The sequence below is a fragment of the Halichoerus grypus genome, chromosome 1 (genome assembly GCF_964656455.1).
Source record: "Halichoerus grypus chromosome 1, mHalGry1.hap1.1, whole genome shotgun sequence".
Classification (NCBI taxonomy): Eukaryota; Metazoa; Chordata; class Mammalia; order Carnivora; family Phocidae; genus Halichoerus; species Halichoerus grypus.
Window position 1 is genome coordinate 8465811 of NC_135712.1, and position 17012 is coordinate 8482822.

Consider the following 17012-nt stretch of genomic DNA (forward strand, 5'->3'; position numbering starts at 1 on the left):
GGTCTTTACAGAGGTAATCAAGTCAAAACGAGGTCATTAGTGTGAGCCCTACTCCAATAAGACTGTGTCCTTATAAAAAGGGAGCACTTGGAGAGAGATGCCCATGCAGGGAGAACGTGATGTGAAGATGAAGACACATAAAAGGAAGGCAAAGTGAAGAGTTGCAGAGGAAGACAGCCATCTGCAAGCCATGGAGAGAAGGTGGGAGCAGAACCTTCCCTCGCAGCCCTTGAAAGGAACTGACCCTGCTGACACCTTTTCAGACCTCAGTTTCCAGAACCAAGAAAGAGAGAACAGTGTTCATTGTTCTCAGCTGCTTATTTGCAGTACTTTGTGATGGCAGCCCCAGTAAGCTAATATGCCATACAACTCTCCTATGGCTCTTACGATGTGTCTTCACTATCAGTTTCTGTAAAATTGCCTTTGCCTCTAAGTTGTACCCCTGCTTGATTTTTACATTTGATTGGCAGTCCTTTGTCCGGTCTTTTCATTAAGACGCTGTGTCCCCTTGCACTAAGCCCAGACATTTGTCATGTGCACATATGGAGTATGGTGATTGGTGATTGCACATGTGAGCTCTGGTCAAAATGGGTGGCTGCCATTTAGTTGCTACATGGCACTGGGAGAGTCCATTAATCCTTCTGTGCCTCAGTTTTTCCCTTTTGTAAGGTGAAGGAGCTGTAATTGTCCTTATAAGGATAGAACAAATTAAAATATTTAAAGAGCTTACAACAGTGCCTGGCCCACAGCAAGTACTTAACATATATGTGAGTCATTATGAATCCTGTCAACTTTATAATGAAGGTACTGAGATCATTTTACAGAGGCTCAGAGGAGTTAAGTCAGGAAGCTGGTGTGACAGGATTGTTGAAGGTTGGGTTGCCGGCGGGGTGGGGGAGGGGCAGGCCCTGAGATGGAGATTAATGTGCAGGAAATATATTAGGGGGTACGCTCCAAATCAACAGGTGTGGGGGTGGAGGTGAGGCAAGCAGGATTGGGTTGGGCAGAGGAAGAAGTGTAATTGTGATGCAATCACAGCAAAGGCTCCCCAGCTAATGGGAGCAGAGTGCCATGCTGTGAAGACTCTCAGGCAGCCTGTGGACAGTCCCCCGTGGTGAGAAACTGAGGGCTTCAGCCCATAGCCACGTAAGGGCGCCATCTTGGAAGTGGACCCCAGCCCAATCCAGCCTTCAGATGACTGTGGCCTTGTCTAACATCTTGGCTGTGACCACCTGAGACTTTGAGCCAAAACTACCCGGGGAAGCTGCTCTTGAGTTCCTGACTCACAGACACTATGAGATAAAAAATGTTTGTTGTGTTAAACTACTAATTGTTGAAGGTAATGTTTTACACAGCAATAGATAACTAATATAGGGAGCTGACTTGTCCTTCAGAGTTGTTCCAAACTGGGCTGAGGAGAAGAGGTCTTTATATCCTAAATTGACTGGTCATTAGATGTGGGCTGTCCCCCAAACCTCCCCCACCCCAGCCCCAAAGGACCATGACTTTGGGCAAAGCAGTTTTCTTCACCTAAGGGCAAGTTGTGAAGAGTGACTGATCTGACAGCTCTTGAGAGCAAAACTCTCAGCAGCTCAGGAACATGTCCCTCAGTCCTGAAAGGTCTGGGCAGAGCATCACAGCCTCCACTGAAAGATGTTTAGTGGAATCTCTCCTACTGTCCTGAAATGGGAATTAGGCTCACAGCTGAAATAAGCATAGTGCCCTACCTTTTAGTGAAAGATGCCTACAACTGGAGCCACTTTCCCAGGGATTAATAAAAAGCTGCAGATCAAGCCCTGCTTCCATCAAATACTTCCCCAATCCTCTCCATTTCATTCTACATAGGGAGGGAGAGGAAAGAATGAAAGAAGGCGGTTGGCCTTGTGAGAGTGCAGTGTTTCTTGTGGGAAGTGATGTAGAGGGGGAGGCTGCAAGGTAATCTCTCCTTGGTATGGGTTGGGCCTACTGGAAGGCAAGGTCTTCCAGTCACTCCTTGCAAATCTGTCTGGTCAGCATTCTTGCGGAGTTATTCCTGTCTGCATTTCAGGAGGGAGCAAGAAGATTGAAGAGAGACAGCAGGGTGGAGAGGAGAGGCCTTGGGGCAGCTTCCAGTCCAGCCCTTTTGTGTGGTAAGGATGTGTATTTCTCATGAGTCACGTGGACCCCGTGGAAGACAGACTGTCTTGAGCTGCCTGTTGAACCCTCACCAAGAGACTGAGTGCACTAGTGGGTGCTGGCAGGGGGGTGATGGAAAAGATCAAGCTGGAGCTCAATCTCCCATGGAAATGTATGGAAGGGAAAAGGCCCACAAGGCCTTCTCATATGTGTCCCCTGAAAGTTTCAAGCAAGGGCCAGTTATCCATACAAGCAGGAACCAATTAAGAGAGAACTTTGGGCAGAGGCCAGTTAAGCGATGCTTGCCTCAACACAGATGCCAGGCCTGAAGAGGATGTTGAAGTGTCCAAGAGCCAGAACCACGACTTGCACCTTCCCACCCCCACTAAGGATCTGGCCTCCCACTGAAGTCATGAGAGTGGCACTTTGACATGGTCTGATTTTTACTAACTGAAATTGACCAGAAAGTTAGGGGTATGGTCTAAGGTGTGGTTAAGGGATGGGAAAGATTAAAAAGAGCAGTGATGGGAGAAAACTGGACTGTTTCGTGTTTGGAAGCCATCACACAGAGAGGGCTCAAAAACTGATTACACTGGTAATTGCTGGAACAAAACCTCTTTGCCCTGCACTAGCATTCCATAAAGATTGTGTACAACCTACAAAGATGAGTAAAACATGGCATACCTGACCTCAAGGAACAAGAAATATTCTGTTGTAAACTAAGTATAAAGCAGGTTTGCTGAGCAAACAAGTCTAGAATGTGGATCCTTATGTTTCTTTTCCTGCTTCCCTGCATTGTCTACAGAGATTGATATTTTACCAATTGGAAATGATGGGTGAGTCTGGTGGAGAGGGATTCATTTCCTGAATTGCAAGTAGACTAGGCTGCGATTATTAAATCCCTAATGAATTGTTTTAGAATTGCTGAGTTTGGGTTGCAGGAAGACATCCAAGAGAGACTGAAGCCCTGAGGGCAGAGGGGAAGGAGCTGAAACCGGAGACCTGAATGTTGGGAAATACCACCTTGTATCACCCTTCAAAAGCAATTGTAGCTACAGCATCATCACTGTCGTCCTATAAAATGCTTAAATTCTCAAGAGGGAGCCACCGGTGATACTGACTCATGAAATTGTTTTACAGAAAATTTCCAATGTAATCCTAAAAGTGATGCACTCTAAAAAACAGACATCAGAACTAAGGAATTTAAAAACAAAAAGCACTTCTTCACCGCACTGCGTTACCAAAATAACGAAATGTTACTTTTCTGCTTATTGGAAAAGTCCTGGTTTAAAACATCTACAAGGAATTTTATTTCAGTCAAAGCAGTGTGTTGCCTAGCACTGTACTGCTGCCCTGCCTGGAGGCAACTCTCCTCCCAAACCAAGCTGATGTCTTGTGTCTGGTTCAGCCGGCTCTGGCCGGGAATAAAAAGGAGACTTGGCAGGTCCGCCCCGGCTCTGAGGTTCTCCGGTCCACGCGCCGCCGGGACCCAGGGCCTGCGGGCCGCGCATTCCCGCATTCTGCGCACCGACATGAATATTCAGCACCGCGTTCCAGGGCGCGCGCCGGGGAAGTACCCACAAGCCCCCGCGGCCCCGGGGCTGCGGGGACCCAGCGCCGTGGCTCGGAGCGGGGCGAGGTCACCCGGCGCTCCCCGAGACCTTGCCCCCGGCCCGGCGGCAGAGGCGGAGGCGGGCCAGGCGGGCCGCCCGCCAATCGGCGCCTTGCGGGCCAGGGGCGCGAGTCCGCGGGAAGGGGAGGTAGCGCCGCAGAGCCGAGGACGCTGGTCCTCAGAGCCCCCGGGAGAGACTGGGGGAGGACTAGAGATGACGAGAGGAAGGAGGCTGGGGCGGGAACGCAGTCACAAGCTATGACGGCCTTAATGCCAACTCCATAGCGCAGCGCCTCTGCGCCGCACAGCCTGACGGGAGCCTCACCTTCCCGTCGCAGGCAGAGCCCGCGCCACGGCCTCGACGCCGCCCGCCACCGCGGGGCACGCCGGGAGAGAGCCGTTTTCCCCCACCCTCCAGTAAACGAGGGAGAGGAGGGTATTTCCGGTGTTAAGACAGTCTTTACGGAAAGGGTGGGGCCGGCCTGGTTCCGCCCCTCCCGCCCGGCAGGGGCGGGGCGAAGAGTGACAGCATCTCGGCCTGCGCTAAGGCCCGCCCCTGCACCGGAAAAAGGAAGGCGGGAGAGTCGATCTGGAATGGGGAGCGAGATCTCCTGAAACGACTGCAGGCGGCGAGGAGAAAGGGGCGGGGCCCGGCTCGCAGGGGCGGGGCGACTCGCCTTCCCCTCGGGTCACGCGCGGCAGGAAGTCGCGCCCTCAGCCGAGTATCGAAATGGGGACCTCCCTGGACATTAAGATTAAGAGAGCGAACAAGGTTTATCACGCCGGGGTAAGTAGGGTGGGCGGGTCTGCAGGTTCGGTCGTGTGCAGGGCCCCGCGCACTTCTGGGTGTCCCTGGGCCGGGCAGAGCGCTCCGCCAGGTGCGGCCCCGCCAGGTGCGGCCCCGCCAGGTGTGCCCCTCGCGCGGCTCGCAGGCCTTCGGAGGACCCCGGGCGGAGTCCCCGCCACGTCCTCGGGCGTACGGGCCGAGGGGCCGGCGCCTGAGCTGCAGCGTTAACCGCTGGCCCTTTGAACATCCGCTCGGCCTTGGGTCCAGAGCTTGAGCTGTCCATTGAGGGCGGAGGAGCTTGGTGTCCACATGCCCCGTTCCCTCACTCTCGACGTGACTGCAGAGGTCTTAATGAATGAAAGGCAGAATTCGCCTTGAAAAAAAAAAAACGCACTTCAGGGTCCGGTCAGCTCTAACACCATGCAAAAGTTACTCGTTTTTTTATTCTTTGGATGATGTACAGAGGGCATGGCATATTAAAATGCAAGTACAAAAAAATAAAAATCTTGATGACGGCATTAACAAGTTTTGTGCTACTCTCCAATCATTTAACCTCCTCTGGCCTCAGTTTCCTTATTTGCAAAACGCGGATGATGCAAGGTTCCTGTAGCTCAACCCTACTCTACCTCAGAATCACTCACCCTGGGAATTTTAAAGTATGATTGCCCGGGTCCCACTCCCAAAGATACCATTGTTTGTAATGTGCAGCCAGCGCTGAAATCACAGCTAACTCACGCTGTGGAATAAAATTGAGAGTAGTGGTTGGTCCCATAAATGCAGCGCAGTCTCAAAAGGGATTGAATACCAGGCAGGCAAAGATCATGAACAGATGCTAAACCCTTTTGAGTGCAACACTACTGGGGAAACCTGATGTTTACACAGACTCAAATGGTCACCTCCCAAATTATTAATTTTAGAGGGAAAAGGCTACCTTCCTAATGGAGGAATCAGATCATCACTAGTCTGGCCACGATCAACAGTGAGCATCACCTCACTATCACCACTAATGATGCTGCTGACAGTATGTTCAGGCATGATCATAGAGGGTCTGGCCTGATGCGCTGAAAAGGGAACAACTCTTTTATGTAGTATTCCTACCAAAAAGGTTCAACTTAGATCAATTCATAGGGAAACAATCAGGCATTTCCAAATTGAGGAACACTCTGAAATAATTGGCCTGCATTCTTAAAAAATGTGAATGTCATGAAGAAAAGGGAATTTTTCTAGATTAAAAGAAACTAGAGGGATATGACAACCAAATACACATAATTTTTGATAAATTTGGGTATGGGCTATATATTAAATAATAGCTTTGTATTAAATTTCCCTAGTGTGATATTTGTATTTTGGCTATGCTATGTAGGAGAATACTCCACATACTGAAGTATTCAGGAGTAAAGTATGACAATAACTCAATTTTGAATAGTCCAACCACAGATTGTGTGTGCGTGCATGTGAGGAGAAGAGAGAGAGCAAATAGGGCAAAGTGTTAATTGACAACTCTAATTGAAAGCTCTATGAGTCTACTTTATATTCTTTATATTCTTTTTTAATAACAGTTTTATTGAGATGTAATTCAGATACCATAGAATATACCCATTTAAGGTGTAGAATTCAGTGGTTTTAATATATTCACAGTTGCTCAAATAATCACCACCATCTAATTTTAGAACATTTTGGTCCATCCAAAAGGAAACCTTGTACCAATTAGCAGATATTCCTCATCCTCCTTACCTTTCAGCCCGTGGCAATCACAAATCTGCTTTCTTTCTCCATGGATTTGCCTATCCTGGAGATTTCATATATGTGGCCTTTTGTGACTGGCTTCTTATGTTTAGCATAATGTTTTTCAGCATAATGTTCATACCTATAGCGTGTATCAGTTCCTGGTTCCTTTTTATGGCTGAGTAATATTCCGTTGTATGGATAGGCCATCTTTTACTTACCCATTCATCTATTGATGGACATTTATTTGGGTTTTCACTTTTTGGCTTTTTTGAATAATGCTACTATGAACATTCTAGTACAAGTTTTTGTGTGAACATATGTTTTCATTTCTCTTGGATGTAGGCAGAGGAGTGGAATTGCTGGATGATATGATACTTTTGTGTTTAACTTTTTTTTTTTTTTTAAGAGAGCCAGCACATGCATGAGCTGGAGGGGTGGGGAGGGCAAAGGGAAAGAGAGAATCTTAGGCAGGCTCCATGCCCAGCATGGAGCCCAACGAGGGGCTCTGTCTCCTGACCCTGAGATCATGACCTGAGCCAAAATCAACAGTCAGACACTTAACTGACTGAGCCACCCAGGCCCCCTGCTATGTTTAACTTTTTGAGGACCCATCGAACTGTTTTTCAAAGCACCTGCGCTGTTGTACATTCCACCAGCAGTGTGTGAGGGCTCCAGTTTCCTTTCTGCTTTGTATTCTCTGTTTCTTCTTTGTTAAGAGATTAACTTTTCTGTAGTTTGGAAATTCAGAATAAGAACTGGGGGAGGCAGTGATAGGAGACTATATACATTTTGCTTTAATAATTATTATTTCATCAAAAACTCAACATATTCCATTCAGAGATGTTCCAGCTGAGATGTTTTCTGTGGTTTTAAATAATGGTACAAGTAATGAAAAGTACATTAAGCAAAGGTGCAAGAACTGAAATGGTAAAATTGACCCAGCCGGAAGGCCTCGTGGTCGGGAGAGCTGAAGGCCGTGTCAGCTTTGCGCAAGCAGGGCGCGTCCCCTGGTGCCATTAATGGGAACAGGATCTGCAGTGGCTGGCTTATGGCAGTGTTTCTTAATCTTGTGTCGGGGGGCCTTATATGGCAATTATGAAAGAAAAATCAAGGTAATTTCTCCTAAACAGATGGTTGCTATATATCATTTAGAAGCCAAAAAAGAAAATAGACTGAAGTCTAATCAATCAACAAAAGTATGTATTTGGACCTATGTGCTATGGCTCAGGTATTAGACTCCGTCATCTGTGGTTCAGGATAGGTGGAATAGGTGGCCAGCGCTGTCGTGGCTGCTTCCTAAGCTCCAGGTGGCAGGACCCTTGCTGGCCAGTTGCTTGATGGTCTCAGTGCTGTGGACGGTGCGTGTAGCAAGCACAGTTTGTGCCATGATTGTGCAAGGGGTGCCTCTCTTTCCCATTCTCCCCACTCTTACTGGCTGCAGGTGGAACTAATACAAGTTTTCGATGTTCTCTGTACATCTTAACAGCTGTGGTAAAGTTTCTGTTACTAAGGATTAGACTTTTCAGCGGGCACCTGTAATTGTCATAGTTTGTTTGACGTGGCTGCCACCCACGTTAGCCTGATCTTTAGGTCGTAAGTGAGTGTCGTTCACGCGATGCACGTTTGCCTGTGTAGCCACATAAAGCAGTCATCTCGGGACGCCGGGGTAGTTCAGTTGGTTAAGTGTCTGACTCTTGATTTCGGCTCAGGTCATGATCTCCGGGTCCTGGGATTGAGTCCCGCATCGGGCTCCCTGCTCAGCGGGGAGCCTGCTTCTCCCTCTTCCTGCCACTCCCCCTGCTTGTGCTCTCTCTTTCTGAAAAATAAATAAATAAAATCTTTAAAAAAAAAGAGTCTTCTCTTGCACTCAGAGGTGCTTGGGAAGCACTGGCATAGAGTTACTTTAGCCAGGCTGCGTCACTCCATTTTACTAATGAGGAAACTGAGGCCTAAGCGGGGTGTGGAATTTGCCCAAGGCTTCCCAACTCAGACAGCCTGGATTCCAGCTCAGGCCAGTCAGCTTTGTGCTTCCAACAATCTCTGATACCGCCTCCTTAAGAGTGGCCATTTTTGTGCAAATGGAAGAATTTATAATGTAGAAATAGTTATCAATTTCCTAGGAGTGCTTTAAATAGCACTGTAATATTTCCATTTAAAAAACTATGACTTTGGGACGCCTGGGTGGCTCAGTTGGTTAAGCATCTGCCTTTGGCTCAGGTCATGATCCTGGGGGTCCTGGGATTGAGTCCCGCATCGGGGCTCCCTGCTCAGTGGGGAGTCTGCTGCTCCCCCTGCTTGCGTGCTCTCTCTCTGACAAATAAATAAATATTTTTAAAAAATTAAAAAATAAAAAACTATGACTTCTATTCAGAAAAGGTACTGATTCTATTACTATGCTTTTCAGTGTTTTAGTTGTCTTTCGAAAGCATTTGAAAATGGCTTTCATTCTGTGGATACCAGAGAACCTAAGTTATACTTGGGTTTAAAATTGGCATTTGGGTTTTTTCCTAGGAAAAAAATGCTTATTGACGAAATGATGGACTTTTAAAGAATCACTGTTGAATCATTTTAAGAATATATAAATGTAATACATGCCGTGTGAACGACTTAACATTTTACAAAAGGCTGGAAAGTGAAGAGTAAGTTCTTCCTCCTCTTTCCCCCTTTTCTGTCCCTGGAGGTGTCCGCTGACACTTCGTGTACTATTCCAGGCATTTCCTGTGACGAATGGTGTACGTGCACGCACACACACACACACACACACACACACAAGCGCGCACGCACAGCCTGTTCTTTCTGCTTAACGGTGTATCTTTATCTTGGACATCTGTCAATCTCATCCTTTTGTAGGTTTTTATTAAATCCACCCAAATTTACTCAGCCAGTTTCTGATGATCTCATGAGGCTTGCAGGTCGTAGAGAGAGACAGGTAAATACATAAACAAAAGGTGATCAAGTGCTCAAATAGGAGCATCTGTGGGATCTGATGAGCACAAAGCGGGGCATCAACATTTTGTGGGGGGAAGATAGGGTCCTCTGGAGCCTCACTGAGGTTGTGATGCTTGCACCTAGTTTTGAAATGTAAGCGCCAGGCCGGAGTCTCCCTCCCACCAGAGACCACAGGCGCTCCTGTTCATTCCCAGCGGGAGGAGCAGACCCGGCGGCAGAGTGAACAGTCCGGGCCCAGCAAAAGCTTTTGTTTCCTTTGTTTCCCAGGCTTTTCCAGGCACTTCTAGAATCTCATTTGGCAGCAGTTTTTAAAAGGGATTTCACTTTATCATCTTTCCAGATATTTATTCTCTTTTCCTTGAATTTATTCGGCTCTTTTCCTGTAGTTGTGTTTTACCTTCCTAAGTTGGCTGTTCAGCTTCTTAAATTGTAGCCTCCTCTTTTTTTTTTTTTTTTAAGATTTTATTTATTTGACAGAGAGAGACACAGTGAGAGAGGGAACACAAGCAGGGGGAGTGGGAGAGGGAGAAACAGGCTTCCCGGCGAGCAGGGAGCCCGATGCCGAGCTCGATCCCAGGACCCTGGGATCATGACCTGAGCCGAAGGCAGATACTTAACGACTGAGCCACCCAGGCACCCCTGACGCCTCTTAAAAATGCAGACATTTCCCTCTAAGGACTGCTTTAGCTGCATCCCTACGGTCTTTTGTTTCTAGTGGGTTGGCTGGAGTTTCTGTAAAGCAGACACCCCTGTAACCCCGCCCAGCTCCTGCCAGAGAGGGGCAAGGCCAGGAGCGCCAGGGAGATGGGAAGAAGTAGAACCGCTCTGCCCATGTGCTGTCCGAAGTCGCTGCTCCAAAGGACCCTGCTGAGGCCGCCTGGTGCAGCAACCTCACACTCTGTGGACATGGGAAGACCCCAAAATAATGCTCTACTTCCCTGTCTCATGAGATGTGACTTGTGGCAATTTTATAATTGTACTAAAATGTCTTCCAATTTTCATTATGGTTTTTTTTTGACACCTGAATTGTTTAGAAGTGTGTGTTTTCATTTCCGTTATAAAAACAACTCTCAGGCGCCTGGGTGGCTCAAGTTAAGCCACTGACTCCTGATTTCAGCTCAGGTCATGATCTCAGGGTTGTGGGATCGAGCCCCGCATCAGGCTCCCTGCTCAGCAGGGAGTCTGCTTGTCCTTCTCCCTCTGCCCCTCCCCCAGCTTGTCACTCACTCTCGTGTGCGCGCTCTCTCTCTCTCAGATAAATAAATCTTAAAAACAACTCTCATAGACTTACAATAATGCTTACATTTAAATTAAAATTTTAGAAAATTCCTTATGAGAAGAGTACCTTGAACTGGAATGTGAGGTCACGGTGGAGCAGAGAAATATCGGGTCCAGTGGTCAGGAAAAGACTTAATATCACGGAAAGTTTTCAGTAATTTAGTGGTAACCTGTAATACGTTAGCAACACATTTTATATATTCTTCTGTCATTGCACTGATTAAACTTGTAATTAATATGTTCTTTGAGTCTGCCTAACTAAAATACTGTTTTGTTTATATTTATATACCTAGGCCTATCAGTACCTGCCCACTCAGTAGGCACTCAAAAACTTTATTAAATGATAGTTGAAGCCTTAAAACATTTAAACAAAATTCATGAAGCTAATAGTTTTATAAATGCATTGATCAGAAAGGGAAAGCTAGGTCTTATAGGTATACTATAGATTTTCCTTTGTAATTACAAATAATATTTTAGGCATAAATTCCAGACAGGTGTTGGTAAGATTCTTATTTTGGCATAGCCCCAGAGCTACACACGAACCCCCCATTACTTGTATTTGCTCTAGGACAATCATTTTTAAGAGAAAGATTCAGATAAATATGGGAATGGGGACTTCCAAATTCCTGTCAGTGTGATTCTCTTCAAATTCAGATATAGAAAATAATAGAAAACTGTCCAAAATTTGTTTCCTGGCGTTTTCACAATTTACACAGTTCAGAGTGAATAGACCTTCCTCAGAGCTTGAAGCATCCTTGCCATTCCACTCTGAGAGTCCTTCTCATTGAGTCCAGAAACTTGACTTGTGTTTCCAAAACCCTATGTATGGTACAAGATCATCAGGAATATGTGATTTAAAAAAAAAAATTCCCTCATTCCGTATTTCTAGTGAATGTTCTAATATCCCATGAGAGCACTTAACTAATATTGTTTTATAATAACATACTTTCCAACTCACTCACAGACTGCTTTAGTCCCCACTAACACTGAAGAATCCCCCCCTCATTTTATGGTTCAGAAGACTGAGGATCAGAGAACTCAGTGACATGCCAAGGGCACTGAGAAGAATAAATCTTCGAAATCACACTTCTGTATGCCTTTTCCAGGTCTTAATTTTTGTCATCTGGAGGATGGTGCTGATACCTAATCAAAGGTTTTATTGTGAGATTAAATGAGATAATGTTTTAAGACATTTTATTGTAGGTTCTGACCCTTAGCAGGGGCTCAGATGGTGAGTGTTGGTATCGGTGTGCTTTTCGGTAATGTCTGTTCACTCAGAATTGCTGTGTCTGCCATGATGTGGATCCGGAGGTTAGTACACTGTCCAAGTAAGTGCGTATCAGATGCTTCTCAGATTGTCGGATGTCTGTCCACAGTGGACTTGGAGGAAGGAGGGCCAGTGCCCTGGGAACCCCGATAGCGGGTTTGGTCACTGGGAGCCGAGTGTGGTTCGGGTAAGCCTGTATGCTTCTTGCATGGTGCAAGGAGAGGTGTTCCTGATCAAAAAGTTTGACTCAACTGCATCATAAAGTATGTTACGTTTTCAGTGGACCGGAGGAGCTTATTGGTTGAAAGAACCCTGCAGTAAATCTTTTTGTAATGTAAATATGATTCATTTGTTTTTACAGATTCAGAATGTTTTACATTCTTTTTTTTTTAAAGATTTTATTTATTTGACAGAGAGAGACATAGTAAGAGAGGGAACACAAGCAGGGGGAGTGGAAGAGGGAGAAGCAGGCCTCCCGCGGAGCAGGGAGCCCGATGCGGGGCTCGATCCCAGGACTGTGGGATCATGACCTGAGCCGAAGGCAGATGCTTAATGACTGAGCCACTCAGGCGCCCCCAGAATGTTTTACATTCTAAACTCCTGGCACATGTACTCATGAAAGTGACACTGTTAAATATTGTGGTTGTGAAAACCATAAATAAGAGCTTTGCTATCCAGTGTAACCAGGTTATGGTGATAAGGAATCTGCACAATGGGCTGGTTACTGTTCCCACAAGAACCTCTAGATTTCCATTTTGGCTTATTTGGCTTGCATGTAATTTCCTGTTGAAAAATTAAATAGGAGAGCCGCCTGGGTGGCTCAGTCAGTTAAGCATCTGCCTTCAGCTCAGGTCACGATCCCAGGGTCCTGGAATTGAGCCCCACGTGGGGCTCCCTACTCAGTGGGGAGTCTGTTTCCTCCCTCTCCCACTGCCCCTCCCCCCGCTCGTGTTCCCCCCCTTAAATAAAATATTTTTAAAAATTAAAGAGGAAAAATCCTATATGTAACAGTTCATTATTATGAAGAAAAGTTGCAAAACCGTAATGGTATGGAAAAAAAGCGTAACTATTGTGCTTTGTACTGTTGGATTCTTGATACATGAATGGTCAGTCCTGGTGAATGCTGTTGCAAGTGCTTAGGGTACAAAAATGAGCCAGGAGGGATCCCAAGATAATTTGGGGGAGCTATGAACCTTTGAGGAATCGCTGTCATCTCAACTTTGAGTGGGCTTCTTCTCTCTTGAAGAATTGAATGCTCCTGAAAAGGCCTGTCTCCAAAATCATAACCTCACCCTGATGCAATGCAAGAGAGGCATTTTCAGAATTATCCAAGCCTGTTTGAAAACTGGGTGCAGTAAAATGAATCATGTAGTTCTCCGTTTGGTGTTTGTAACAGCACGTTTTGTACTGGCCTGAGCATTAGTGAAGCTTGTCTGACCGCTGTGGGCGTGCGGGCTGCTAGACTCTGCAGCAGGGGGACCCTTGACTCCCAGCAGGCTGCTCTGACTCCAGCAGGGTGGTTGGGTTTCCTCTACCTTCCTCTTGATGCTAGTCCCCAGTGTGGACCTCCTGACCTTGAGTTCCCAGTGTGGACCTCCGACCTTGCAGCATCCTGATCTGCCGGCGGAGCGAGCCACGCCCTCCCCGCGGGCTCAGCTTGCATCTTTGCCCCGGCCTGCTTCCAGCGGCTGATTGGCCCCCAGCGCTGACCTCCTAGCAGTGCTGTTCGCAGTCCAGAGAGCCCGTGGCACAGGCCAGTTTCGAGGAGATGGCGCCTCTCTTCTCCTCTTGTTCCCCCTCTTGACTCCTTCTCTACTACTGCCCCAACCTGAGTTGGCAGAGCCCCACTGGTCTGTTCTACGGACTTGCAGTTGTGCTAACCCTCCTCCCGATGGTCCCTGCTCTGCCTCCCTTGGCTCGCCCGCTCCTGGTTCTCCTGCTCCGGGGAACCGGGCGCCACTCCCTCAGCTTTGGGCCGAGCTGACCTGACCCCCTGGCTGTCCCTTCCCCGTGGCCTTGGCCCCCTCCTGCCTCCACTGCTCTTCGTGCACCTCTGCTCACCCTGCTTGTTCTCTGCCCTCTTAGCACAGGCCTGTTCTGGAAAAGTTGTGATTTGAAGTCAGTGTTCCATTCGCTTTCCACTTTCATTTAGGCTACACTTTGGGAGTTTTTAACCCCCTAACTCTGAATATCTCTTCCTCTCACTCAATGTTCTTTTTAATCAAGTAGTCAAATGGAATTCTTTTAGTAAACAGATCTATGACCTCACCTCCACCCCTGCTTTGTTTTCTTGGCTTCAACTTTTGTTCAGAAAACAGTTACTTGTTAGCCATTGGGCAGGTGGGCTGATCTGTTTCCCCTCCCTGTGAGCAGATGAAGACATGGAAGTTCCAGAATAGCATTAGTAACAAATCAGCAACTGAGAGTATCATGCCAACAAGACAAGCACAGTGTTCTGAAGCTCAGAAGTAAACCATCTGGATGGAGAGGTTAAGGAGCCGTCAGTTAATACAGCGGCTTGCTTCAGAGCCACCAGGATTCCCACGTGTGGTTGGAGATCCAGGGTGTTGGGCTCTGTGGTGTGTTGGGCACTGCTGCTCTCCGCCCGTGGGGTTCTGGGTCCTTTCAGATGCTTTCCATACAAACACAAACAGGTAAAGGGCCAACTTTTGTAAAAATACTTTTGTGAAGTGAAGAATGCCTATCAATTTCAGTTATTGTCTTCTACCTGAACACAAGACTTTCTGGACACATTTATATGGTGAGCAACTCTTAAAAAGACTGTCTTGGTCTTTTATTGTCTACTGAAGAGAAAGTCTACTTTCTCACTGACAGGTAGAAGAACATTCAGGCTCAGAGCAATGTGCCTTTCTCCAGGTGATGGAAAATATATATTACCTTTCATCTCAAAAAATAAAGTGAGTGTTTCCTTATAAACAGCTCAAGAAGATGAACAACATTGTTTAGGATGAAGATTTAAAAAAAAAAAAATTAAAGCGATGAAATTTTTTTTTTTTTAAGATTTTATTTATTTGTGTGAGAGAGAATGAGAGACAGAGAGCATGAGAGGGAGGAGGGTCAGAGGGAGAAGCAAGCTCCCTGCTGAGAAGGGAGCCCGATGTGGGACTCGATCCCGGGACTCCAGGATCGTGACCTGAGCCGAAGGCAGTCGCTTAACCAACTGAGCCACCCAGGCGCCCCGCAATGAAACTTTTTATTAAATGAAATCTTATATAGAATTCTAATATATCAATTTCTATAATATCTATTAAAATAGTCTGTCTTATAACCATATAAAATCAGAGCTTTTCCATTTGAAGCGATTCCCACCCTGCCTTCCCCGACTCATCCTCAAATCCCAACATGGCTGCTGAGGTGTCTGCACAGGCCTGGGGCCCAGTGGCTCACAGTTTGAAAAGTATTGGTTGTACGATGTAGTGACCGGCCAGAGCCGACAAGGTTGAAGTTCTTCATACCATCCCATTTTATTTTGTCTTATGCCAAAACTTAAAAGTTCTATTAACTTCCAGATACAATGCAGTGCAGGCAACCAGGCTGACAACATTTTGCTTTTATTCACTGGAGGATTTAAATCGAAAAACATAGCCCCCTATTCCACACAGATTACCCACTCCACACAGAACCCACATTGTCGGTTCATCTTCTGCCCATTTCCTCCTTGACAACCTGCTCACCTGGGGTTCTTGGGCCAGGAGTCCCAGCAGAAGCTGGTGGGTCTGACCACCTCACTTTTGGTCTCCTTGTCCTGGGAAGGGCAGTGTGAGATTGTCGGTAGCCTTTGATTCTTGCTAGGAACCTGTACCTGATAATGCTTTTCTGACTCCAGATGCTGATGCTCAGAAAGAGCGTGCCTCTGAGAAACCGAGGGCTTACACCAGCTGTCCTCCTGGCTATTGGGCAGGATCCCCTGGTGGGTGACGTTGGCACGTGTGCTTTCTGATGATGGCTGGGTCCCATTCATCCTCACCACCCTGTCCTCTGTGCTGACATTATTCTCTGTGCTTATGGTTTTCTGTCACACACCTGGCGTGATGGTAGCTAAAAATGGGTCTGCCCTTTGTTTTATCAGAAAAGATCATTTAAGGGGCCTGGGTGGCTCAGTTAAGCGTCTGCCTTAGGCTCACGTCATGATCCCAGGGTCCTGGGATCGAGTCCCTCGTCGGGCTCCCTGCTCAGCGGGGAGTCTGCTTTTCCCTCTCCCTCTGCCCCTCCCCCCTGCTCATGCTCTCTCTCTCTCTCTCTCTCAAATAAATAAATAAAATCTTAAAAAAAAAGAAAAGAAAAGGTCATTTAAGACCATTACTCTAAAACCCAAATCACCATCTTTGGGAAAGGAACAGAAGTCCCATCAAAGAAAAGTAAGGGATAAAAGGGCAGAAATTCCTCTCTTCAATAATAATCAGGAAGAAAAACCCCACCTTTTTTTAATTTAAAAAAGCTCTAGTAGTGTTAATTTGATCATACTTTTCAGATTCATTCTGTAAATTTTAAAAATGTGCATGTTTTCACTTGTTAAGAAAATTCAAGTAATGGGAAGGAGTATCAAATGAGAAGTAACATTCCCCGTCCCCCTCCTTCACTGCTCCATAAACACACCCGAGAATTGGCACTTGACATTCCCAGCCTCCCACAGCGTGGTCCTGGGGTCGCCATGGGCAGGGGGCCCGCCATGGGCATGGCACCCAAGTGCCACTGGGCCACGGGGAGCAGAGGCTGCTGCCGCCGTCCTGGGGAGCACGGTCGGCCCTGCACTCTCTCGGCCCACTCCTGCCTGTCAGCAGCCCTGTGGGCTGTGCTCCACCCACCTCTGGCCCTCTCCTCCTGGGTCCAGGCTCTGCCTTGGACTTGATCTACTGTTCTCTTTCATACGTGAGTTCACTCTGCCCCGGGTGCAGTTTGGTGGCTGTTGGAGCTGTTCATTATGTAAGTGGGCAGGCTATAACTCCCTGTATTCCACGGCCATTACTTTGGCATATAATTAGGGCAGCTCCCAGCCTCCTGTAATCGGAGCTCGCCAAAACTCTTGGTTTATAGTCCCCAGTCTTTACGTTCACTTACGCCAGTACTTCAAACAAACGTCAGTGCTCCAAACTTTCCATGAGTTTTACGGTTATTGAAATCTAAAATCCAGTAATCTCCTTTAACTCACAGTTTTGCTAATATGTAGTATCCAACCCCTGAAACCACACAGCTAATGGGACAGGATTCTAATGGAACACTCCTGCACGAAAGACTCCATATTTACTTTTAAAAGT

The 17012-nt window shown here is 46.8% G+C and overlaps 1 protein-coding gene across 4 annotated transcripts in view; it reads left to right on the forward strand.

The window, feature by feature from the left end:
* The first annotated feature begins 3857 nt into the window (after nucleotides 1-3857).
* VPS26C (VPS26 endosomal protein sorting factor C) overlaps nucleotides 3858-17012 on the forward strand; it is a 44196-nt gene continuing 31041 nt past the window's right edge. The window contains exon 1 of one of the 4 annotated variants that reach the window (XM_078073924.1): nucleotides 3858-4514. In XM_078073924.1, coding sequence (XP_077930050.1) covers nucleotides 4458-4514 — 57 coding nt within the window. In that variant the 5' untranslated portion in view covers nucleotides 3858-4457. The remainder of the gene's footprint in view (nucleotides 4515-17012) is intronic. The other 3 variants (XM_036106356.2, XM_036106355.2, XM_036106354.2) reach the window with 3 other exon arrangements.